The 19,903-nt window shown below is 39.8% G+C and overlaps 1 protein-coding gene and 1 non-coding gene across 4 annotated transcripts in view; both read left to right on the forward strand.

Annotated features, from left to right (window-relative positions):
* Window positions 1–19,903, forward strand: part of ZNF236 (zinc finger protein 236) — a 152,181-nt gene that overhangs the window by 44,386 nt on the left and 87,892 nt on the right. For all 3 annotated transcript variants that reach the window (XM_058277909.2, XM_058277912.2, XM_071208593.1), the window contains 3 exons: window positions 228–431; window positions 1,388–1,616; window positions 16,572–16,844. In XM_058277909.2, coding sequence (XP_058133892.1) covers window positions 228–431; window positions 1,388–1,616; window positions 16,572–16,844 — 706 coding nt within the window. The remainder of the gene's footprint in view (window positions 1–227; window positions 432–1,387; window positions 1,617–16,571; window positions 16,845–19,903) is intronic.
* LOC111764243 (U1 spliceosomal RNA) lies at window positions 16,246–16,407 on the forward strand. The gene has a single exon (XR_002796905.1). It is a non-coding gene; the product is annotated as a U1 spliceosomal RNA (small nuclear RNA).

The raw sequence follows: 19,903 nt of genomic DNA on the forward strand, positions 1-19,903 counted from the left end.
TGAAGACAAATTGTAATAGAATAATTCATTGAGTATGTTCTTTTAGGAGCCCGTTTTGTGGCTAACAGAAAAATAATCGAGACATTTCATTAACATTGAGTTTTGTGACGTTAGATTTTAAATTTTGTGAGGAGGGTACCTCTGTTTTTTTCTGTTTTGTGTATGAAAAATGGAAGGTGGAAAATAAAATAATTCTTGCCATTTCTGGTGAAAATCTTATGTTTCAGGCCACCCTCTTTCAGACTTTACCTCTTCAACAGCCAGAAGCCCAGGTCCCATCCTCAGCAAGTCAGCAGAGTTCACAGGCAGTCACCGATGTCATCCAGCAGCTGCTGGAACTCTCTGAGCCAGGGCAGGTGGAAGCTGACCAGCCTCCTCACCCTGGCCAGCAGCTGAGCATTTCCGTGGGGCTCAACCAGGACATCCTCCAGGTGGAGCGTGCTTGCTTGCTTCTGGGAGGGCTCTGCTCCGATGCGCTTGTCGGGGCTGAAAAGGATTGGAAGAGAAATACACAGGGCTTCTGCAGAGGGGCCTAAATAAAAAAATATCTAAGTTTAAAAAGTTACAGTGAAACAAAATGTGCTTGTTTAATTCCTAATTAACATTGTTTTAAAAGTCCTAATTTTTTTTTCTCTTAAGTGAAGTTAGTTGAAAAGAATAGCCTTTTCAGAACTTTCTTACATCTGTTCCTATTCACAGAGGTATAAGAAATATTGTTTTTTCTTGGGGTAACTCTTTTAAGCCAATTGTAAATATTTACAATTTAAAAAAAAATTGACTCCTGAGAGTCAGTATTGGTTCCCTCATCCATGTGTGGACACACCGTGCGGATGTGGGGATGCAGGAATGGTAGGAGGGTGATGGTTCTGTCCTGAATCTTCTGCCCCCTCAACCAGCACTATAGTCATACAAATAAATTCTCTATTACAGAGATAGTTCCCCCCCTATATTTGTAGTAAAAAGCTGGCTGGGGGCATAAGGAATGTCAGGATATCTTGGCACAACCAATGTTTTAAGGGTAAATCCAAGTTTAATCTGTGTCCTAAAATAGTGATTCTCAAATCTGGTTTAGAGACAACCAAGTTTCCTTGGGTCAGATTTTTAAAAGTAAAATTAATTAATTTTGATTTCCTTTAAGTTAGAAATGCAGGTGCTTGCCAAATAATATTTTGTGTAGGGGTGAAATATAAGATATCAAAAGGGATATTACAGCTTCAAAAAGTTGGAAACCTTACTTATAAGTGATTATTTGGAAATGCAGAGGTTCATTTCTAGTTGAGTAGAATTAAAATTCTATAAGTAAAGCTTTTTTCCATCTTTGTGATTAATTTTGGTAGACAGTGTGGGTCACCATATCCTCTAACCTTTTAGTTTTGTTCTGTCTTAGCAAGCCTTAGAAAACAGTGGGCTGTCTTCAATTCCAGTTGCAGCACATCCTAACGACTCCAGCCATACCAAGACCTCTGCAACCCAGATTCAAAATCCAGACATTTCCAATATTTCAAGTGAGCCAACTGACCCTACAGATGCAGAGCAAGAAAAAGAGCAGGAAAGCCCAGGAAAGTTGGATAAAAAGGAAAAAAAAATTATAAAGAAGAAGTCACCATTTCTACCTGGTAATGTGGATATGCCTTAATCTTTAGATTTTGGATAACATATTGCTTGTCTTGAAGACACATGCCTTCCGCTTTTCTTCAGAAGTTGATATGATAGGTTAGTTGAATGTATTGATAATAGCTATCTAACTGTGGTTGTTTGGTATTTCAGATTAAAAAGTATGGCAGCCATAAAATTTGTTAAACTCATGTGTTTTCCTCTTCGTAAATAGCTTCTTCCTCTCTGTAATTAGTTTGTCTGCCCCTGTTGTCTTGCTCCTGCGGGTGGGCTCCTGCCAGCCTGCTCAGGCCTTCACTTCCGCCAGCCCCTTTGCCTCCTGGCTGCACTGTTGCTGTCGCCTCCTCGCCAGTCTCTTCCTTTCCAGTCCACCCTGACAGCTGCCTTTGATGGCTTCCAAAGCACACTTCCCCTGCTGCAGTGTCTTCAGTGATTCCCCCTGCCATGCCAGACTCCATCCTGGCCCTTGGGTCCTCGGGGACCTGTCTTGAGCCTGCACCTTCAGTGTTGCTACTGGTCTGCTTGCTTCCTAGTTTTTAAAGAGGATGATTTTGATGTTTCACAGCTGTTTGGGTTTTACTGTAGATTTTTCATAAATATCTTTATGAAGTTTAGAAAGTTCCCTTCAATTGTTAGTTTAAGGTTTTTTCCTTTTTTTATAACTGTGTTGTGTATTATCAAATGCCTTTTTTTTTTTTGCCTCTTTTGTTATAATCTCATGACTTTTCTCCTTTAATCTATTGATGTGGTGAATTATAATAACTGATGTAAAACAAGCCATGCATTCTTGGGATAGATCCATCTGGGCTAAAGTGTTTTTCCACTCCCACCCAATACCCCTACCCGTTCCCCTTCCCCCCACTTCTCCTTTATAACACATTGCTGGATTTCCTTAGCCAATGTTTTGCTTAGAATTTTTACATAAAAGTTCATGAGCAAGATTGGCCTTTATATATATATATATATTTTTTTTTTTCTTAAAGTATTATTTGGTTTTGGAATCATGGTTATGCTAACCTTATAAAATGAATTGAGTGCTGTCTCTTTCCTTTTAATCTGGTAGATTGTGGCAGGTTGCATTTGTTTCTTGTTGATTCCATTTCTGAACAGCTGACTGCTATCAGGACAATTACGTATTCATTTGCGGGAATAGTGCTTCCCTTGATTCATTCATCCTTTTCATTCATCTTCCCCTAGTAAGAACTGGTAGGTCCTGGGAATAGGTTTATAAGATAGTCATAGCCCCTGTGTCTAGGGAACTTAGAATCTGCTGGAAAACAAGATAAGAAACCAGGTAGTTAGAGAAGACTTCAGTCTTCTTGCCATCACAGTTCAGACCACTCTTGGAACTCGTACTTGAAGAACCTCAGTGCATCAGGGCCTCTGTCCCAGGATGAGTGGGAGTTAACCGCGTGATGGGGGAAAACAGGCAAGCACCTGTTTCCAGTTCCAGGCTAAGGCTTAGAAGTTAGCCAGGCTCTTGGTTAATAAACACATTAACTAAGTAATAGTTTTATGGGTGATAAAAACTGCAGTTTACTGTGTTAAGCGTGGCCCCTCTGATGACCTCCTGACTCATTTTGAAGTCTCTTAGTCATAAAAACTCATTTGCCTTTACCATTTCCCCCTTTTAGTCAAGGTCTTTTTCTAGTTGCATCACCTGCTGGTGCTTAGTAGTAATCCCTTGGTGCCAGGGAAACTCATTCTTGGGAGTCATGTCCTCATTCTCGGGAGTCATGTCCCACGCTGTGGGGAAGGTAGTGCGTTTATATACTGAGTTTGGCTTAGAGAGTGTATGCTTGGGTTTTAACAGTCACTTTAGCAACATTGTGATGACTGTTCCCCAAAAACCTAGTAAGAAGCTTTGTAGTAGTCTAGGCAAGAAAAGTGGATGTAGTGTGGTTAAACAGAAGTGAGTGATTCAAGGACTGCTTCATTAGAATTAACTGTGCTGTGTTATTGGTTGGAGATAGGGAGCAGATTTTGGGGAAAAGCAAGTGTGTGAGGAACATTGAACTCGGTGTTGGTCATGTAGAGTTTGGAATGCTCGTTCAGCATCCCATGGAGCTACTGACCAGGAAGGCAGGTGTCATACAGATATGAGCCTGAGGCACAGTTGTGAATTGTCAAGCTATAGAGAATGAAGCCAGGTGTGGAGAAGATAAATAGAATGAACTTAGGGGTTTAAGATATTGTCAAGAGTATTTCAAAACCCATGTGAGAGAGGTAGGTGAGTGAGAAGGAGAATGTTTGTGTCTGGGGGAAAATGAGATTCAACAAACTGGAAGAATTTTGTCATTGAAATCAGGTACCACAGGGATAATTAAAATAAACAGGTTGGAAAGGTAGGCATTATTGATCTTGATGGTGGAACAATTCCTTATGAGGACAAGGGTTGGCGGTAGGAAGGAAGGCTGAGGTGAAGAGGGAGAGTGGAAATCAGTCCAAGTGAGGAGCTCAGGGAGTGCAAGGCCAGGGATTGCATGATGGGTGAGGAAATCAGCCAGACCTTCCTGGCCGTGGGGAGGGTAAGATGGAAGAGCAACCTGCTGCCTGAACAACAGAGTCACGGAGTGCCGGTGATCAAGGCAGTGTTGAAGGTGAGAAGGCATCTGGTCACTCCTCCCTCTACTGCCTAAGACCTCTTTCCATGGCATGTGAAGCTTTCCTTCGTCTGACCCTACCTGCCTGTCAAGCTTCATCTCTTGTTGGCTCCCAGGGACAGCCATACTGCAGCCTTGTGAAACTTTTCACATTTCTGGGACTTACCTTCACTTCTAGCTTTGCTCTTCTTTCATCTGGTAAATTGACCTCAAAGTAGCTCCTTCTTGGCAATCAAATGCCTGTCTTCCAAAACTCAGTTAGAGGGCTGTCTCATTTATGCAGAAGTTTTTGAGCATCTCTCCCCCACCCCCTGCCTATGGCATGAATCAGTGTTGTCTTGGTAGCCCCACTGTACTTTAATCCACGTGCCTGACTTACCCCGTGGATACTCCACTGTATGTGCTTGGGCATGTTGCCATTCCTGTCTCCCCGAGACTTTGATGTCCCTCCAGTGGTGGTTGTGGTGTTGGGGGTGGGAGTGGGAATGGCCAGTTTTTAACCCTCTGATGCCCTAGAATGCCAATTAACACCAAGTTAATGTGCGATCAAAGCTTTTGTAGAAGTAACGTTGGGAACTCAGAACTTTCTTAGAAAATTGCACTCAGACTCTAGAAGCATAAAGCCTGAGTGTGAATCTCGGTTCTTAATCACTAGCCATCCGACCTTGGGGAAGTTAGGTTAACCATTTATAGGCAGCTTTCTTATCTATAAAATGAGGCTAAAAGGTTTAGCATAGGACCTGGTACATCATACTGAATATTAATGCTTTTAGATTATTTTTTAAATAGGTGCAACTTGCTCATGGTGTACAATTCAAAACATACAAAATGATATACACAGTGAAAAGTGAAAGTTTTCTTGTTCGTCTTTGTCCTAGAGCAAACCAGTTGCCTTCTCCATAGCAGCCGCCATTTCTGGTTTCATCGGTTCTTTGCACATGCCTGGGTATCTATATTAGCATTTCTTAGGAGGATTGGTTGCATACTATGTATATTACTTTGCCAGTAGCTTTTTCCACTTACATTATTTTACAAAATGCCTGAACAGTGCCATTTTATGGCTGTGTCATAATTTATTAACTAGTCTGCTGCTATTTAAATAAATGAACATTTAGATTATTTGTAATCTTTTGCTAATATAAACAATGAATATGTTTGTTTCACACAGGTAAATTTGTCTGTAAGCTAGAAGTGTCAAAGGTTTCTAAGGGTAAATTTTAAAAAATTGCTTTAAGATTTTTGTTTTGAAATAACAGAAATAATTGCATTTCACTGGAAAAACATGTTTCATTCAATAAATCGTGTTTGGATAACTGGTTGACCACCAGAAAAAATTAATTTGAGTCAAAGATTTAAATATGAAATATGAAAGCATGAACATGCTACATCAAAAGAAGTGTTGCAAAAGAATACAAAGAATTCCTATATACCTTTGATCCAGATTCTCCAAATATTAACATTGTGCTGCATTTGCTTTGTCATTTTGTCTTTTTTAAATTTTTCCAGAATTTTCTGTGAGTGACTTGCAGGTATACTACTACTTTAGGTCTGAGTATTCCAGTCTATATTTTTTAAAACCAAGGACATCTTTATATAAATACTGACCGAAGGAAATTAACATCGAAACAATACACTTGTCCATTTCTACAGACCTCATTCAAATTTCATTATTTGTGTCATTAATATCTTTGATAACAAAAGAAAAACATTTGGTATGTGCTTTAATGTTTTGGGTATTGATGATTTCCTTCCCGCTGTACAAACTTCACATCTCCAACAGCATTGCATTAGAGTGCCTATGTCATTGTGTCGTTGCAGTCTCTTCACAACATTGTTCTCAGAGTATTGGCATCTCTCTTACTCATCTGATAGGTCAGAAAATGCTATCTTGATTGAAGTTTTAATTTCCATTTCTCTTACAAGGAGTAAGGTTGAGCAGCTTTTCATGTTAAAGAGCACTTATTTTTCTGTTGGACTTACTCTTGACTTTCATCAGATATGATTTGTTAAGGATAATAGTATTTTGTGAATTATCTTTGTATGGCGTGCACTATTTTTTTTTTAAATTGATTTATTCACTCTACCCCCATTGTCTGCTCTGTGTCCATACACTGTGTGTTCTTCTGTGTCTGCTTGTATTCCCATTAGGCGGTTCTGGGAACCGATCCTGGGACCTTCTGCAGTGGAAGAGAGGTGATCATTCCTTGCACCATCTCAGCTCCCTGTTCTGCTATATCTCTTATCGTCTCTCCTCTGCGTCTCTTTCTGTTGCATCATCTTGTTGCGCCAGCTCTATGCTTCGGCCAGCACTCCTGCATGGGCCAGCATGCCACGCAGGCCAGCTTGCCCTCACCAGGAGGCTCTGGGCATTGAACCCTGGACCTCCTATATGGTAGATGTGAGCCCAACTGCTTGAGCCACATCTGTTTCCCTGTGGCATATACTCTTTTCTTATTTGTTTGCCTTTTGGGTTAAAATCTTTTTAACTGGGGAGAATCGGATTTTTTTTTTGTTTGTCTTTTAATGGCTTGTTTATTTATTTATTTATTTTGGAGGTACCAGGCTCTGGGGATTGAACGTGGGACCTCAAATGTGGGACGCTAGTGCTCACCCACTAAGCCACATTGGCTCCCCTGAGTTTTTTTTTTTTTTTGTATTTAGGAGGCACCGGGGACCGAACCTTGGACCTCTGGTGTAGGAAGCAGGCATTCAACCACGTGAGCCACATCTACTCCCAATGTTTTTTTTTTATGTAGCCAAACTCTTCAATATCTTAATGACTTTTTTTTTTAAGGGAGGTACTAGGGACCCAGGACCTTGTATGTGGGAGGCAGGCACTCAGCGACTGAGCTATAGCCGCTTCCTGTTTTATGACTTTTGAGTTTGTGTTATACTTAGACTTCAACACTGAGATTATGGAAACAATAGCCTCTTCTTTTTATCTAGCACTTCTGTGCTTTTTTATTTAAACTAAATCTTTGGTCCTGTTTTATTTTTCCTCTAGCTGTTTACCTTGTTGTCCAAAAATCATTTATTTAATAAGCCATATTTTCTCTACTAAAATACAGAGCCCCTTTATTATGCATTACATTCCCAAATGTTTTGGGCCTTTTGTGGACTCTATTCTTTTCCATTAATCTGCCTTTTTATTCATGTATTCTGATGCCAGACTGTTTTAGCTTAATATGTGCTCTCTCCGTAGGTTTTTTTTCATTTAAAAAATTCATTGAAAACAACAAAAAAAGAGGAATAAAAAGAAAAACACAAAAGAGAGGTTAAAAAAAGAAAAAAATTTATTGAAGTATGTCATTCATACATAAATGTATAAACAATAAGTGTGTAGTAAAAGTTGTGAACTTACAAAACAAATATCATATCTCACCCCACTACTAATACCTTGCATTGTTCTGAAACATTTTTAACAAATGATGAAAGAGCATCCTCAAAATATTATTACTAACCAAAGTATTTTATATTTGGTGTGCTTTTCCTTCAATCTACCCTATTATTTTTTTTAATATCATTCATACGTGAACATACATAAACAGTAAGTGTATAGTAAAAGTTTGACTTTACAAAACAGATATGCATATCATTATACGGAGGTCCTATTCATCAACACCTTGCATTATTATGAGATACTTCTTGCAAATTAAGAAAAGATACTGTTAAAATCTTACTATTAACAATAGTCCATATCTTACATTTGGTATATTTTTCCACCAATCCACCCTATTATTTTTTAAAATACATTTTTATTACAGAAGTTGTGAACATACAAAAACAATCATGTCTATGTGTAGAACTCCCATACAATACTCCTTCATCAACATACCATGCCATGGGTGGAACATTTGTTACCAATCATGAAATAATATCAGATTATTACTACTGGTCATGGTCCATAGCATACATTTGGCACACTTTTTCTGTACTTCCCTATTATCAACACAGTAAAAATTTGGCATAGATGCATGATTATTACAGTATTCCTATTAACCACAGTCCATAGGTCACTCCAGTTGTATTTTCCCCATGCTGCTCCACATTCCCACCACCCTGCAATAGTGATGTACACCTGCTCTGGCTCACAGAATGATGCTCATGCCTCGTACCATTAACCACAATTCTCATCCACCTCTGGGTTCACTGTGTTATTCAGTCCCTAGATCATTCTCTAGTTTTCTTTCAGCTGCCATTTACATCCCTAGATTACCCTTTCCATCCACATTCCCATTCATAAACCAGCAGTTACTCACCATAATGTGTTACCATCATCTCTATACATTTCTGCACTTTTATAGTAAAGTTAATTAAAACCTCTACATACATTAGGAATCAGTAATCCTTCTCAGTCCTCCTCTTACCTCCTTTAAGAATCCACCACCTACCACCAGGTCTTGAAGATGTTTTCCTACATTTTCTTCTAGAAGGGTTATGTTTCCTGCTTTTATATTTAGGTTTTTGACCCCTTTTGAGTTAATTTTTGTATAAGGTGTGAAATGGGGCCCCTCTTTCTTTCTTTTGCCTATGGATATCCAGTTCTTCCAGCACTATTTGTTGAACGGGCTGTTCTGCCTGAGTTGGGGGTGGTTGACAGGCTTGTCAAAAATTGCTTGACTATGGATGTTAGGTCTGTTTCTGAACCATCAGTTTGGTTCCATTGGTCCATGTGTCTATCTTTATGCCAGTACCATGCTGCTTTTATCACTGTAGCTAGGTAATATGATTTAAAATCCTGAAGTGAGAGTCCTCCAACTTTGCTTTTCCTTTTTAAGATGTTTCCATCTATTTGGAACTCCTTACCCCTGCAAATAAATTGAATAATTGTGCTTTCCATTTGTTTGAAAAATACTCCTGGAGTTTTTATCAGCATTGCATTGAATCTGTGTATCAATTTGGGTAGAATTGACATCTCAATGATATTTAGTCTTCCAATCCATGAGCATGGAGTGTACTTCCAATTTTTTTAGGTCTTTTTAACTTTCTCTTAACAATGCATTATAGTTTTCTGGATACAAGTGCTATAAATCCTTGGTTAAGTTCATTCCTAAATATTTGATTCTTGTAGTCACTATTCTAAATGAATTTTTTTTTCCCTCACTTCCTCCTCAGATTGCATATTACTAATGTCTTTTAAAGTCTGTTTCATCTGATATAAAGTATAGTTATGCCAGCTTTTTTTTTTTTTCATGTAATATGTTTTTCCAGCCTTTTACTTTTAATCTATTCATATCCTTGGGTCTTGCAGATAGCATATAGATTGCTCATATTTTCTTATTCATTCTTCCAGTTTTTGTCTTTTGATTGGAAAATTTAATCCATCAACATTCAATGTTATTACTGTAAAGGCAGTTCTTATTTCACCCATTTTGACCTTTGGGCTTTATCTGTCATATTTTATTTTCACCACTCATTTTTTATACTTCTGTTTACTTTCACTGATATAATCTTCATTTCTAGACTCTCTTCCAAGCCTCTCTCTCCTGTCTTTTCTTTTCATACTGTAGCACACCCTTTAGTATTTTCTGTAAGGCCAGTTTCTTTGTTATAAATGCTCTCAGTTTCTGTATCTGTGAATATTCTAAACTCACCCTCATTTTTGAAAGACAGTCTTGCTGATACAAGATTCTTGACTAGAAGTTTTTCTCTTGCAGTATCTTAAATACATCATATCACTGCCTTCTTGCTTCCAGGGTTTCTGATGAGAAATAGGCACTTAATTTTATTGGGTATCCTTTATATGTTATGCATTGCTTTTCTCTTGCTGCTCTCAGAATTCTGATTAATATATGTCTCAGAGTTGGTCTCTTTGGATTTATTTGGATGGGAATATGTTGTGCTGCTTTGACATGGATATCGATGTCCTTCCATAGGGTTGGGAAATATTCTACCATATTTCTTCAAATATTCCTTCTGCCCCTTTTCCCTTTTCTTCTTCTGGAACATCTTTGACACATATGTTTGCATGTCTCTTGCTGTTGTTTAGTTCCCTGAGACCTTGTTCAATTTTTCCATTGTTTTCTTTACCTGTTCTTTTGTATGTTCACTTTTGGAGGCCATGTCTTCAAGGTCACTAATCCTTTCTTCTGCCTCCTCCAATCTGCTCTTATATGATTCCAGTGTATCTTTAATTTCATTTATTGTGCCATTCATTCCTGTAACATCTGCTATTTTTCTATGTATGCTTTCAAATTCTTCTTCGTACTCATTCACTGTCTTTCTAATATTTTTTTTTAAGATTTATTTATTTCTCTCCCCCGCACCCTGTCCTCTGTTCTCTGTGTCCATTCTCAGTGTGTTCTTCTGTGTCTGCTTGTCTTCTCTTTAGGTGGCACTGGGAACTGATACTGGGATCTTTCAGAGTGGGTGAGAGGTGCTCAATTTCTTGCGCCACCTCACCTCCCTGGTCTGCTGCATCTCTTATTTTCCCTCCTCTGTGTCTCTTTTTGTTGTGTTTTCTTGCTGTGCCAGCTCTCTGCTTGGGCCAGCTTCCCACACGTGCCAGCACTCTGCTCGGACCAGCTTTTCATGTGTGCCAGCTTGCCTTCACCAGGAGGCCCTGGGAATCAAACCCTAGACCTTCCATATGGTAGATGGGAGCCCAGTTGCTTGAGCCACATCTGCTTCCCATTATTCTTAATCTCTTTAGCCATGTCATTGAATTTATTAAGGAGATTTGTTTGAACTTATATTAGTTGTCTCAACTCCTTTGTGTCATCTGGAGGCTTATCTTGTTCTTTTAACTGGGCCATATCTTCCTGTTTCTTGGTATAAATTTTAGTTTTTTGTTGGTGTCTTGGCATCTAGCTTACTAGATGTATTTATTCTGGGTGCAGATTCTCTCCTTAGTTTAGGGCTTTCCTGCCCTTTCTCCTTTGCTAGTTTTGCGATAGGAGCCAAGGATGTATTTGGTACTAGAAGCTCTGGAGACACAAGCTGCCTGCTTTGCCCTGGGACTGATGAAGCTTCTCCCACCTTTCTCCTTTGCCAGGGGTAGGGACAGAGTCACAGCCATGTGTAATAATATAAGTTGTATAGGTCCACACCATCTAAAGTTGTCCTGAGAGACTGATGAAAGTTCCACATCCCTTTCTCCCCTGCCTGGGTTGAGGATGGAGCTGCAGGTGTGGGCAGCAGTCTATGCTGTGTCGGTCCAAAGTGACTGCAGTTGCCCAGGTAGACTTCCAACTATTCAGTCTGTGCCTACTGAATGTACCTGCAGTTACCCAGAGAGGCTTCTACAGGTCCTGCCAGCTTCCTCCCTGGCAGAGGTGGGGCCAAAGCCTAGGCCAGGGCTGCAGTCCGATCTGGGTAAAAGAAGCTTGTCTTTACCATCACTGTGATTTTCAAACAGTATAGCTTCCCCTCATGCTGGAATCAGATTATAAACGGCGGCTACCAGCCTCTTTCTGAGTTAGATAGGCTCAAACTTCAGCTGTTCTTAGGATTATACTTTAGCCTGCTGAATTTATTAATTAGTAGCTGAAGTTTGTGCCCAACTGTCCCTTCCTCTCCTGTTTTTGGGAAATGGAGCTGCCAATTCCAGGCACAGATTGTCTCCTGGGCAGCTTGCCCTGCATGTGGAGGATGGTAACTGGCCTCCGTGGTGTCGAGTCCTCTACTCATGAATCTTCTCTGCAAGTGGCAGTTTACCCCTTCCATTCCTTCACAGATGTTGCAGGATGCTCTTCTGGTCCTGGAGCCCACAAACAGGTGCTTTAGATAGTTCTGTGTGATTACTAACTGCCCTGTAGCATGAGCCAACTCTAGGAGCTCCTTATTCTGCTGCCATCTTGCTGGTTGTTCCCTCTCATTTTTTAAAGGGTATTCTTGACTATTGCCACATTTTTCTTATATGCACTTTAGACTCTTCTGCCATAGTTCTAAAAACTTTAGTTTTAAAAAACAGTTCTTTTGGTATTTGTATATGTGATAAATCAGGAAGAAATGTTATATGATATCTTTATAACTTTTAGTCTTTGATCAAAGAATGAGGTATACATAACCATTTATTCAACTGTTTTTTTTTTTTCTTTCAAAGTTTTATTTGTATTTTGTTATTTTTTTGTAGATATAAAAATTTTCTTCTGGATGTTTATAGGTAGGAGGGATATTGATTTTTGACATTAAAACTCAGACAATTTTCAGAGTTCCTTAGAGTTCTTTTTTTGGGGTGGAGGGGGTACCAGGGATTGAACCTGGGACCTTGTAAATGGGAAACAGGCACTGACCCACACACACTCCCCCTCTTAGGTTTTTTTTAGGTATAAAATCATATCATTGGTAAATAATGATTTTACCTTTTCTTTCTAATTTATATTGTATATTTCTTAATCTTGTCTAATTTCATTGGCCAGTATTTCTAGAACATTATTAATGGCAGTGATACTGGACTTTTTTCCCCTGACCTTAATAGGATTGCTTTTAATATTTCCTTATTAATTTTAAGGTGTATTGCCTTTCTATTATCCACTTCTTCTTCTTGTTAGACTTCTTAAAAAGTTAAGAACCAGATATTGAAATTTAGCAAATGTCTTTTCATTTTGTAGATGATTATATATGTTTTTTCTTTTTAAAATTTTTAATATGTTTGAAGAGGAATATTCTTGCCCACTAGGGTAAAGTAGCATTGTGGAAATGCAGACCTAGTTTTCCAGCTCTTTCAGTTTGTCTAAAGAAGTTGGATATCTGTATTTAGTTTTCTTTTTGTAGCACTGTATGAGCCAAACAGAAAATGTGCTGTCTAGGTTTGAAGACAGCTTTAGGGATGCCAGGTTGCAATCTTTATTCTGGTCTGTTACTAGAAATTATTAGAACCTGGTAACAATTTTATATTATGTCATCTCGTGTAATTAAAGATATATTTTTATTTTAGTTTAGAAAAAATCTAATTTGAAGAGACAATTTACTAATTTTAGCTAAGTATATATTACAACTCTTTTTTTATTTTTTTCTTTAAACTTTATGAATATACATTTAATAATTGAAAATATAAACAATAATTAAAAATAAGAAAACAATTGAATAAAAACATACATTTCTCAATTAAATGTACTGGGTACATATAAATTTTTTTCTTTTGAATCATATAGTATGTTGCACAATATATTTGGTTCATAGTAATGCATTCCTCATACAGTATTTTTCCTTTTGGGACTGGCTTGCTTCACTTAACAAAATGTCCCTCAGGTTCCTCTATGTTGTCGTATGCTTTACAACTTCATTTCTTCTTACAGCTTCATAATATCCCACTTTTGGAATACACCACAGTTTGTTTATCCACCTGGGTTGTTTCCAACTTTTGGCATTCATGAATAATGCTGCTGTGAACATTGGTGTGCAGAAGTCAGTTCTTCTGGGTATATACCCAATAGTGGTATTGCAGGGTCATGTGGCAAGTTTGTACTGAGCTTCTTTAGGAACTGTCAAACAGTCCTCCACAGTGGCTGTACTATCTCTCCACATCCTCCCCAGCACTTGTAGTTCTTTGTCTTTTTAATAGTGGCCATTCTGATAGGTGTGAAATGAGGTCTCATTGTAGTTTTGATTTGCATTTCCCTAATTGTTAGTGATATTGAACATTTCTTCATGTGTTCTTTTGCCATTCGTATTTCTTCTTTGGACAAATGTCTATTCAAGTCTTTTGCCCATTTTTTAATTGGGTCTGTTTTTTTTTCATTGTTGAGTTATAACATCTTTTTATATATCCTGGATATTAAAGCCTTATCTGACATGTGATTTCCAAATATTTTCTCTCATTGAGTTGCCTGCCTCCTCACCCTTTTGACAAAGTCGTGGGAGGTGGTGCAAAAGTTTAATTTTGAGGAGGTTCCATTTATCTATTTTTTCTTTTGTTGTGCGTGCTTTTGGTGTAAGGTCAAAGAAACCACCACCTACCACAAGGTCTTTAAGATGTTTGCCTACATTTTCTTCTAGTTGTTTTATGGTCCTGGCTTTTATATTTAGGTATTTGATCCATTTTGGATTGATTCTTATATAGGCAGTGAGATAGGGGTCCTCTTTCATTCTTTTGGTTTTAGATATCCAGTTCTTGCAGTACTGTTTGTTGAAGAGATTGTGTTGTCCCATTAACATTAATTTGGTAGGTTTGTCAAAACCCAGTTGACTGTAAAGGTGAGGGTTTATTTCTGGATCCTCAGTTCTATTTCACTGATTGATGTGTCTGTTTTTATGCCAGTACCATGCTGTTTGGACCACTGTAGCTTTGTAATATGTTTCAAGGTCAGGCAGTGAAATTCTTCCCGCATCGCCCCTCTTCTTTAGAATGCTTTTGGCTATTTAGGTGCACCTTCCCCTCCAAATGAATTTGGTTGTTGCCTTTTCTAATTCTGTAAAGTAGTTTGTTGGAATTTTGGTTGTTATTGCATTGAATCTATGCATCAGTTTGGGTAAGATTGACAACTTCATGATATTTATTCTTCCAATCCATGAACATGGAATGCTTTTACATTTGTTTAGGTCTTTTTTAAAATTTATTTTAGCATTATTTTGTAGTTTTCTGCATATAGGTCCTGTACTTGTTCAGTTAAACTAATTCTTAGGTACTTGAGTCTTTTTGTTGCTATTGCAAATGGAATTTTCCCCCTGATTTCATCCTCAGATTGTTCAGTACTAGTGTACAAAAACATTACTAATTTTCGCCTGTTTATCTTGTATCCTGCCACTTTTCTGAACTCATTTATTACCTCAAGTAGCTTTATTGTGGATACTTCAGAATTTTCTAAGTATAGGATCATGTCATCTGCAAACAGTGAAGTTTTACTTCTGCTTTTCCTATTTAAATGCCTTTATTTATTTATTTTTTTTCTTGTCTAATTGCCCTAGCTAGAACTTCTGGTACAATATTGAATAACAGTGGTGATAGTGGGCATCTTTGTCTTGTTCCTGATCTTAGAGGGAAAGCTTTCAACCTTCCCCCATTGAGTATGATATTGGCTGTGGGTTTTTCATACGTGCCTTTTATTGTATTGAGGAATTTTCCTTCTATATCTTTTGAAGTGTTTTTATCAAAAAAGTTTGCTCAATTTTGTTGAATGCCTTTTCTGCATTGAGATGATAATGTGTTTTTTTCCCCTTTATTTTGTTAAATGTCGTGTATTATGTTGAACCAACCTTACATAACAGGAATAAATCCCACTTTGTCATGATGTATAAGTCTCTCGATATGCTGTTGGATTTGATTTGCAAGTATTTTGTTGAGAATTTTTACATTTATGTTCATTAGAGAGATTGGTCTTTAATTTTTTTTTTTTTTAAGATTTATCTATTGATTTCTCTCCCCTTCCCCCCCCCCCCATCCCGGTTGTTTGTTCTCTATGTCTATTTGCTGCGTCTTCTTTGTCCACTTCTCTTGTTGTCAGCGGCACGGGAATCTGTGTTTCTTTTTATTGGGTCATCTTGTGTCAGTTCTCTGTGTGTGCGGCACCATTCCTGGGCAGGCTGCACTTGGCTTTAGCGCTGGGCGGCTCTCCTTATGGGGCACACTCCTTGCGTGTGGGGCTCCCCTACGTGGGTGGCACCCCTGCGTGGCAGGGCACTCCTTGTGCTCATCAGCACTGCGCATGGGCCAGCTCCACACCGGCCAAGGAGGCCCCAGGGTTTGAACCACGGACCTCCCATGTGGTAGGTGGACGCCCTAACCACTGGGCCAAGTCCGCTTCCCTAAATTGTTTTTTATAGTATAAGAACTTAGCCCTTTCTAATTTTTTGTGTGTGCATTACTTTCATTTTTTGGTGGTGTTACGAGGTGATCTCGAGCAGCACTCCCTGGAAGGCCATGCCTTCTCTTGGTGTTCTTTCACTTAGCTGCGGCTCCTTGGCTTGGCCTGCTTCTCCTGCCTTCCACGCACATGGCTTCTCTCTGCCCCGATCCTCTCAGGTTGTCCAGTGTCACTGTCCTGGAGCTCTCCTCTCTTGGGCCGTGGCTTCTGCTCTCATGGACGCTTAAGATTTTCTTTAAGAGTAAATCGTCATCCCCGGCAATTTCAGTGATGAAGTTCTGGCCATTCTTAGCTGGCAGGGGGGTACCGTGACCACGCAGGAGCCTGGCCCAGGGCGAGGCTCGGCCATAGCGCTGCGGATGTGCTGACCCCTGCAGTTCCCCCAAATGCAGGAAACTCAGCTGTGTAATTTGTGGTGTGGGCGACTGTGTTTGTGCACTCTCCTGAAAAAAAATTGCTGCCCACGTTTTCTGTACTGGGTCGTTTGTCTGCTCAGCTTTTCGTGGGGTGGGCGCGCTGCTGCTTCTCCCCGTGGAAGTGGCCCTGACCCTGCGAGCGGTTGGCGCGCGGTCCCTGCCAGGCTGACGGTTCTGCCTCGCCGCCTCCCTAGGGTCGATTCGCGAGGAGAACGGGGTGCGGTGGCACGTGTGCCCCTACTGCGCCAAGGAGTTCAAGAAGCCCAGCGACCTCGTGCGCCACATCCGCATCCACACGCACGAGAAGCCGTTCAAGTGCCCGCAGTGCTTCCGCGCCTTCGCCGTGAAGAGCACGCTGACCGCGCACATCAAGACGCACTCGGGCATCAAGGCCTTCAAGTGCCAGTACTGCATGAAGAGCTTCTCCACCTCCGGCAGCCTCAAGGTGCACATCCGCCTGCACACAGGTGAGGGCCGCTCCGGGGCAGCGTCTGCGCGGCAGGGACAGGCGGGGCAGAGCGCAGGGAGGGCAGGCGGTCGGGCCCTCCAGCGCCGCCAGGGCGCCAGACGAGTGGCACTTATTTCTGCATGAGCACAGAACTGTGAATTTTCATTTATGAAGAGAAAAAGTGGGGCTTGAGGGTGGGAGTGCTTGTGGGGAGGACAGACTAAGGAGGAGGCCGCGGGCCGCCACCCGCAGAGACCTGCGGCCTGACTGCGCGGAGGCGGAAAGGGGGCGTTTGCGCGCGACCTCGAGGGAGCCTGGAGCGCCGGTGCCTGCTGCGCACTTCAGATGCTTTCTACCCAAACCAGGGCATGAAAGCGTTCACCTTCAGGATCCAGATTGCTTTGTAACAGTGTATTGAGATACTGTTCACATCCCGTATAAGTCAGTCTTTTAAAGTGTATATTTCAGAGCTATACAACCAACACCACTGTTTAATTTTAGTACATTTTTATTACCCCCAGGAGAAATCCCATCCTTATTAGCAGAAACCTCCCTTTTCCCCTTGGGCTCCAGGTTTTTTTTTTTAGGTTCTAGGGCCAGAGGTTGAACCTGGGACCTGGTATGTGAGAAGCCAGCGCTCAGCCAGCGAGCCATGCTGGCTCCCCTCAGTCGGTTTTGTCTTTGTTCGTTCTTGTTTTTAGGAGGCACTGGGGACCAAAACGCAGCCTAACCAGTGGGAAGCAGGCACTCAGCTGCTTGAGCTACGGGTGCTCCCCCAGATTTTTTATGCATACTTTTAAGGTTGAAAATAGTGATTTTTTCCCCCCTAGACTGCATTAACTTATACTTATAGCTGGTAATTGTTTGTTATATTTGTATTGATCTGTACCTTTCAGTGGTCTTTCCCATTGGTTTATGTGAAGTAATTGAACATAATAAAGTACATAATAAATTACTGGTTAATTATCATTTGAACGTGAAACTTTGCCTTATATTAAATAGGGAAAGTACTATTACATGCATATTGTATCTGGCTAAATAGCAGTACTAAATCCTTTATCATCATTTAATTTTACTGCTTAAAACTTATAGTAGTCCAAATGAAGCAGATAAGTTCTTTTTTTTTAAATATTTGTTCAAATTTTAATTTAAATACAGCTTTTACTTCTATTAAGCATGTACAATTTCCCATTATAATTTGTTATATATACATTACTACTTAGTCTTTTTCTGTTTTTTATAAAGAGCCAAATTTGAGTGATTGCTCTTGAAAATCTGATTTTTGTATATTGAGAGTTTAATTAGATACTGTATAGCTAAGCTATAAATAGATGTAAGTAGTTTTCTTTCACATTTATTCATTTTGGAGCACATAGTACTTGGATTTCTGAAACCTTGTAGTGGGGGCAGGAGTGGGGAGTCATACCTTTCTCTTCCTTAAATAATTTCTAATTTAAAAACTCAGAGAAGCCTGTCAATGCAGTAAACTGTCTCACTCTCCAGCTACACGTGCCCAGCAGGGTGACAGCCATGTCATGGCCCTGTAACCCCTAAAGGTGGGCCCCTTTCATTTTGCTGTTCCTTTTGTAGAGCGAGGTGAACGCAGATAAGCCACAGCAGCATTTTCTTTCGGAGCTTTGTGGAGTGCTAGAGCTTCAGGATGTCTGTGAGGCGTGGCAGGCCTGCTCCTCCTTCTACTGGCCTTTCTAGAGATTCTTGTGTGATACAGTGGAAGCTCTGAGTTTCCTGAATGAGAGATCACTTCAATGTCATTAGCCTTGCCTTTCCCAGCAGCCTTATACCTGGTGTGCTACAGACACGCTCTGTGAAATACAACCATAGAAGGCAGGGTCTGATTTTTTTATCGTGTCAGTGGTAGAGAGTGAGACTTTGTTATGTTAATGCTGGAATATCAAGAAAACTTTTTTTTTTAATATTAAAAGGCTCAAGATGGATGTTGAGATATAATTTGATCATCAGTATGGCAAATATGTGGAAAAATTGCCCCTAATCTTGTTTGCCAAGGATAAAATTCTCTCTTAAAATTAAAAAAAATTATTTTTAGTTCCCCTCTTGATAGTAATTCTGCATTTATTTATTACCTGTTAATTGAGAAATACATAAGGATGACAGACTAGTACAAATTTTCTAACACTTAATTTTTTTACTTTATTAAACATATAAAATTTAATAAAAAATAATTCATATGTGATACTATCTATAATAAGCATTTATTTATGACTCAGTTCTTGATGCTTATGAATTAGGGATTCACAGGTTGGAAACAACTACAGTGGAATAGAGTGTCAACTAGTGTAGGGTTCCCAAACCTGTCCTGGGTAATTCTGATTTTGGGGTGGGCCCTGATAAACTCCAGAATCTGTGTACATTTTTAAAGTGCCCAAGGCAATGCATGAATTTCTCATTTTAATGTTTTCGTACTTTGTTCAAGTTCAGAATTAATGGTGTGTTTATACTTAGCTGTCTGGAGAATTGAATTTTTTTTACTGTAGTAACAAAAAAATATATTTTTAAAAAAGATTTATTGATTTATTTATTTCTCTCCCCTCCCCGCCCACCCCGGTTGTCTGTTCTCTGTGTCTCTTTGTTGCATCTTCTTTGTCCGCTTCTGTTGTTGTCAGCGGCACGGGAATCTGTGTTTCTTTTTTGTTGTTGTTGCGTCATCTTGTTGTGTCAGCTCTCCGTGTTGTGTGGCACCATTCCTGGGCAGGCTGCACTTTCTTTCATGCTGCGTCTCTCCTTACGGGGCACACTCCTTGCGCTTGGGGCTTCCCTACGCGGGGGACACCTCTGCGTGGCAGGGCACTCCTTGTGCGCGTCAGCACTGTGCATGGGCCAGTTGCATGCAGGTCAAGGAGGCCCGGGGTTTGAACCGTGGACCTCCCATGTAGTAGACGGATGCCCTAACCACTGGGCCAAGTCTGCTGCCCCCACAAAAAAATATTTTAACATTATAGAAAAAATAGTTGTAATTTTTTATTAAGAATTGTATAAGGAGAAATTACTGATGCAAAGCTGATTACACAGATTGAAAACCTATATACAGATCTTATTTTT

Source organism: Dasypus novemcinctus, chromosome 16 (assembly GCF_030445035.2).
Source record: "Dasypus novemcinctus isolate mDasNov1 chromosome 16, mDasNov1.1.hap2, whole genome shotgun sequence".
NCBI classification, from domain to species: domain Eukaryota; kingdom Metazoa; phylum Chordata; class Mammalia; order Cingulata; family Dasypodidae; genus Dasypus; species Dasypus novemcinctus.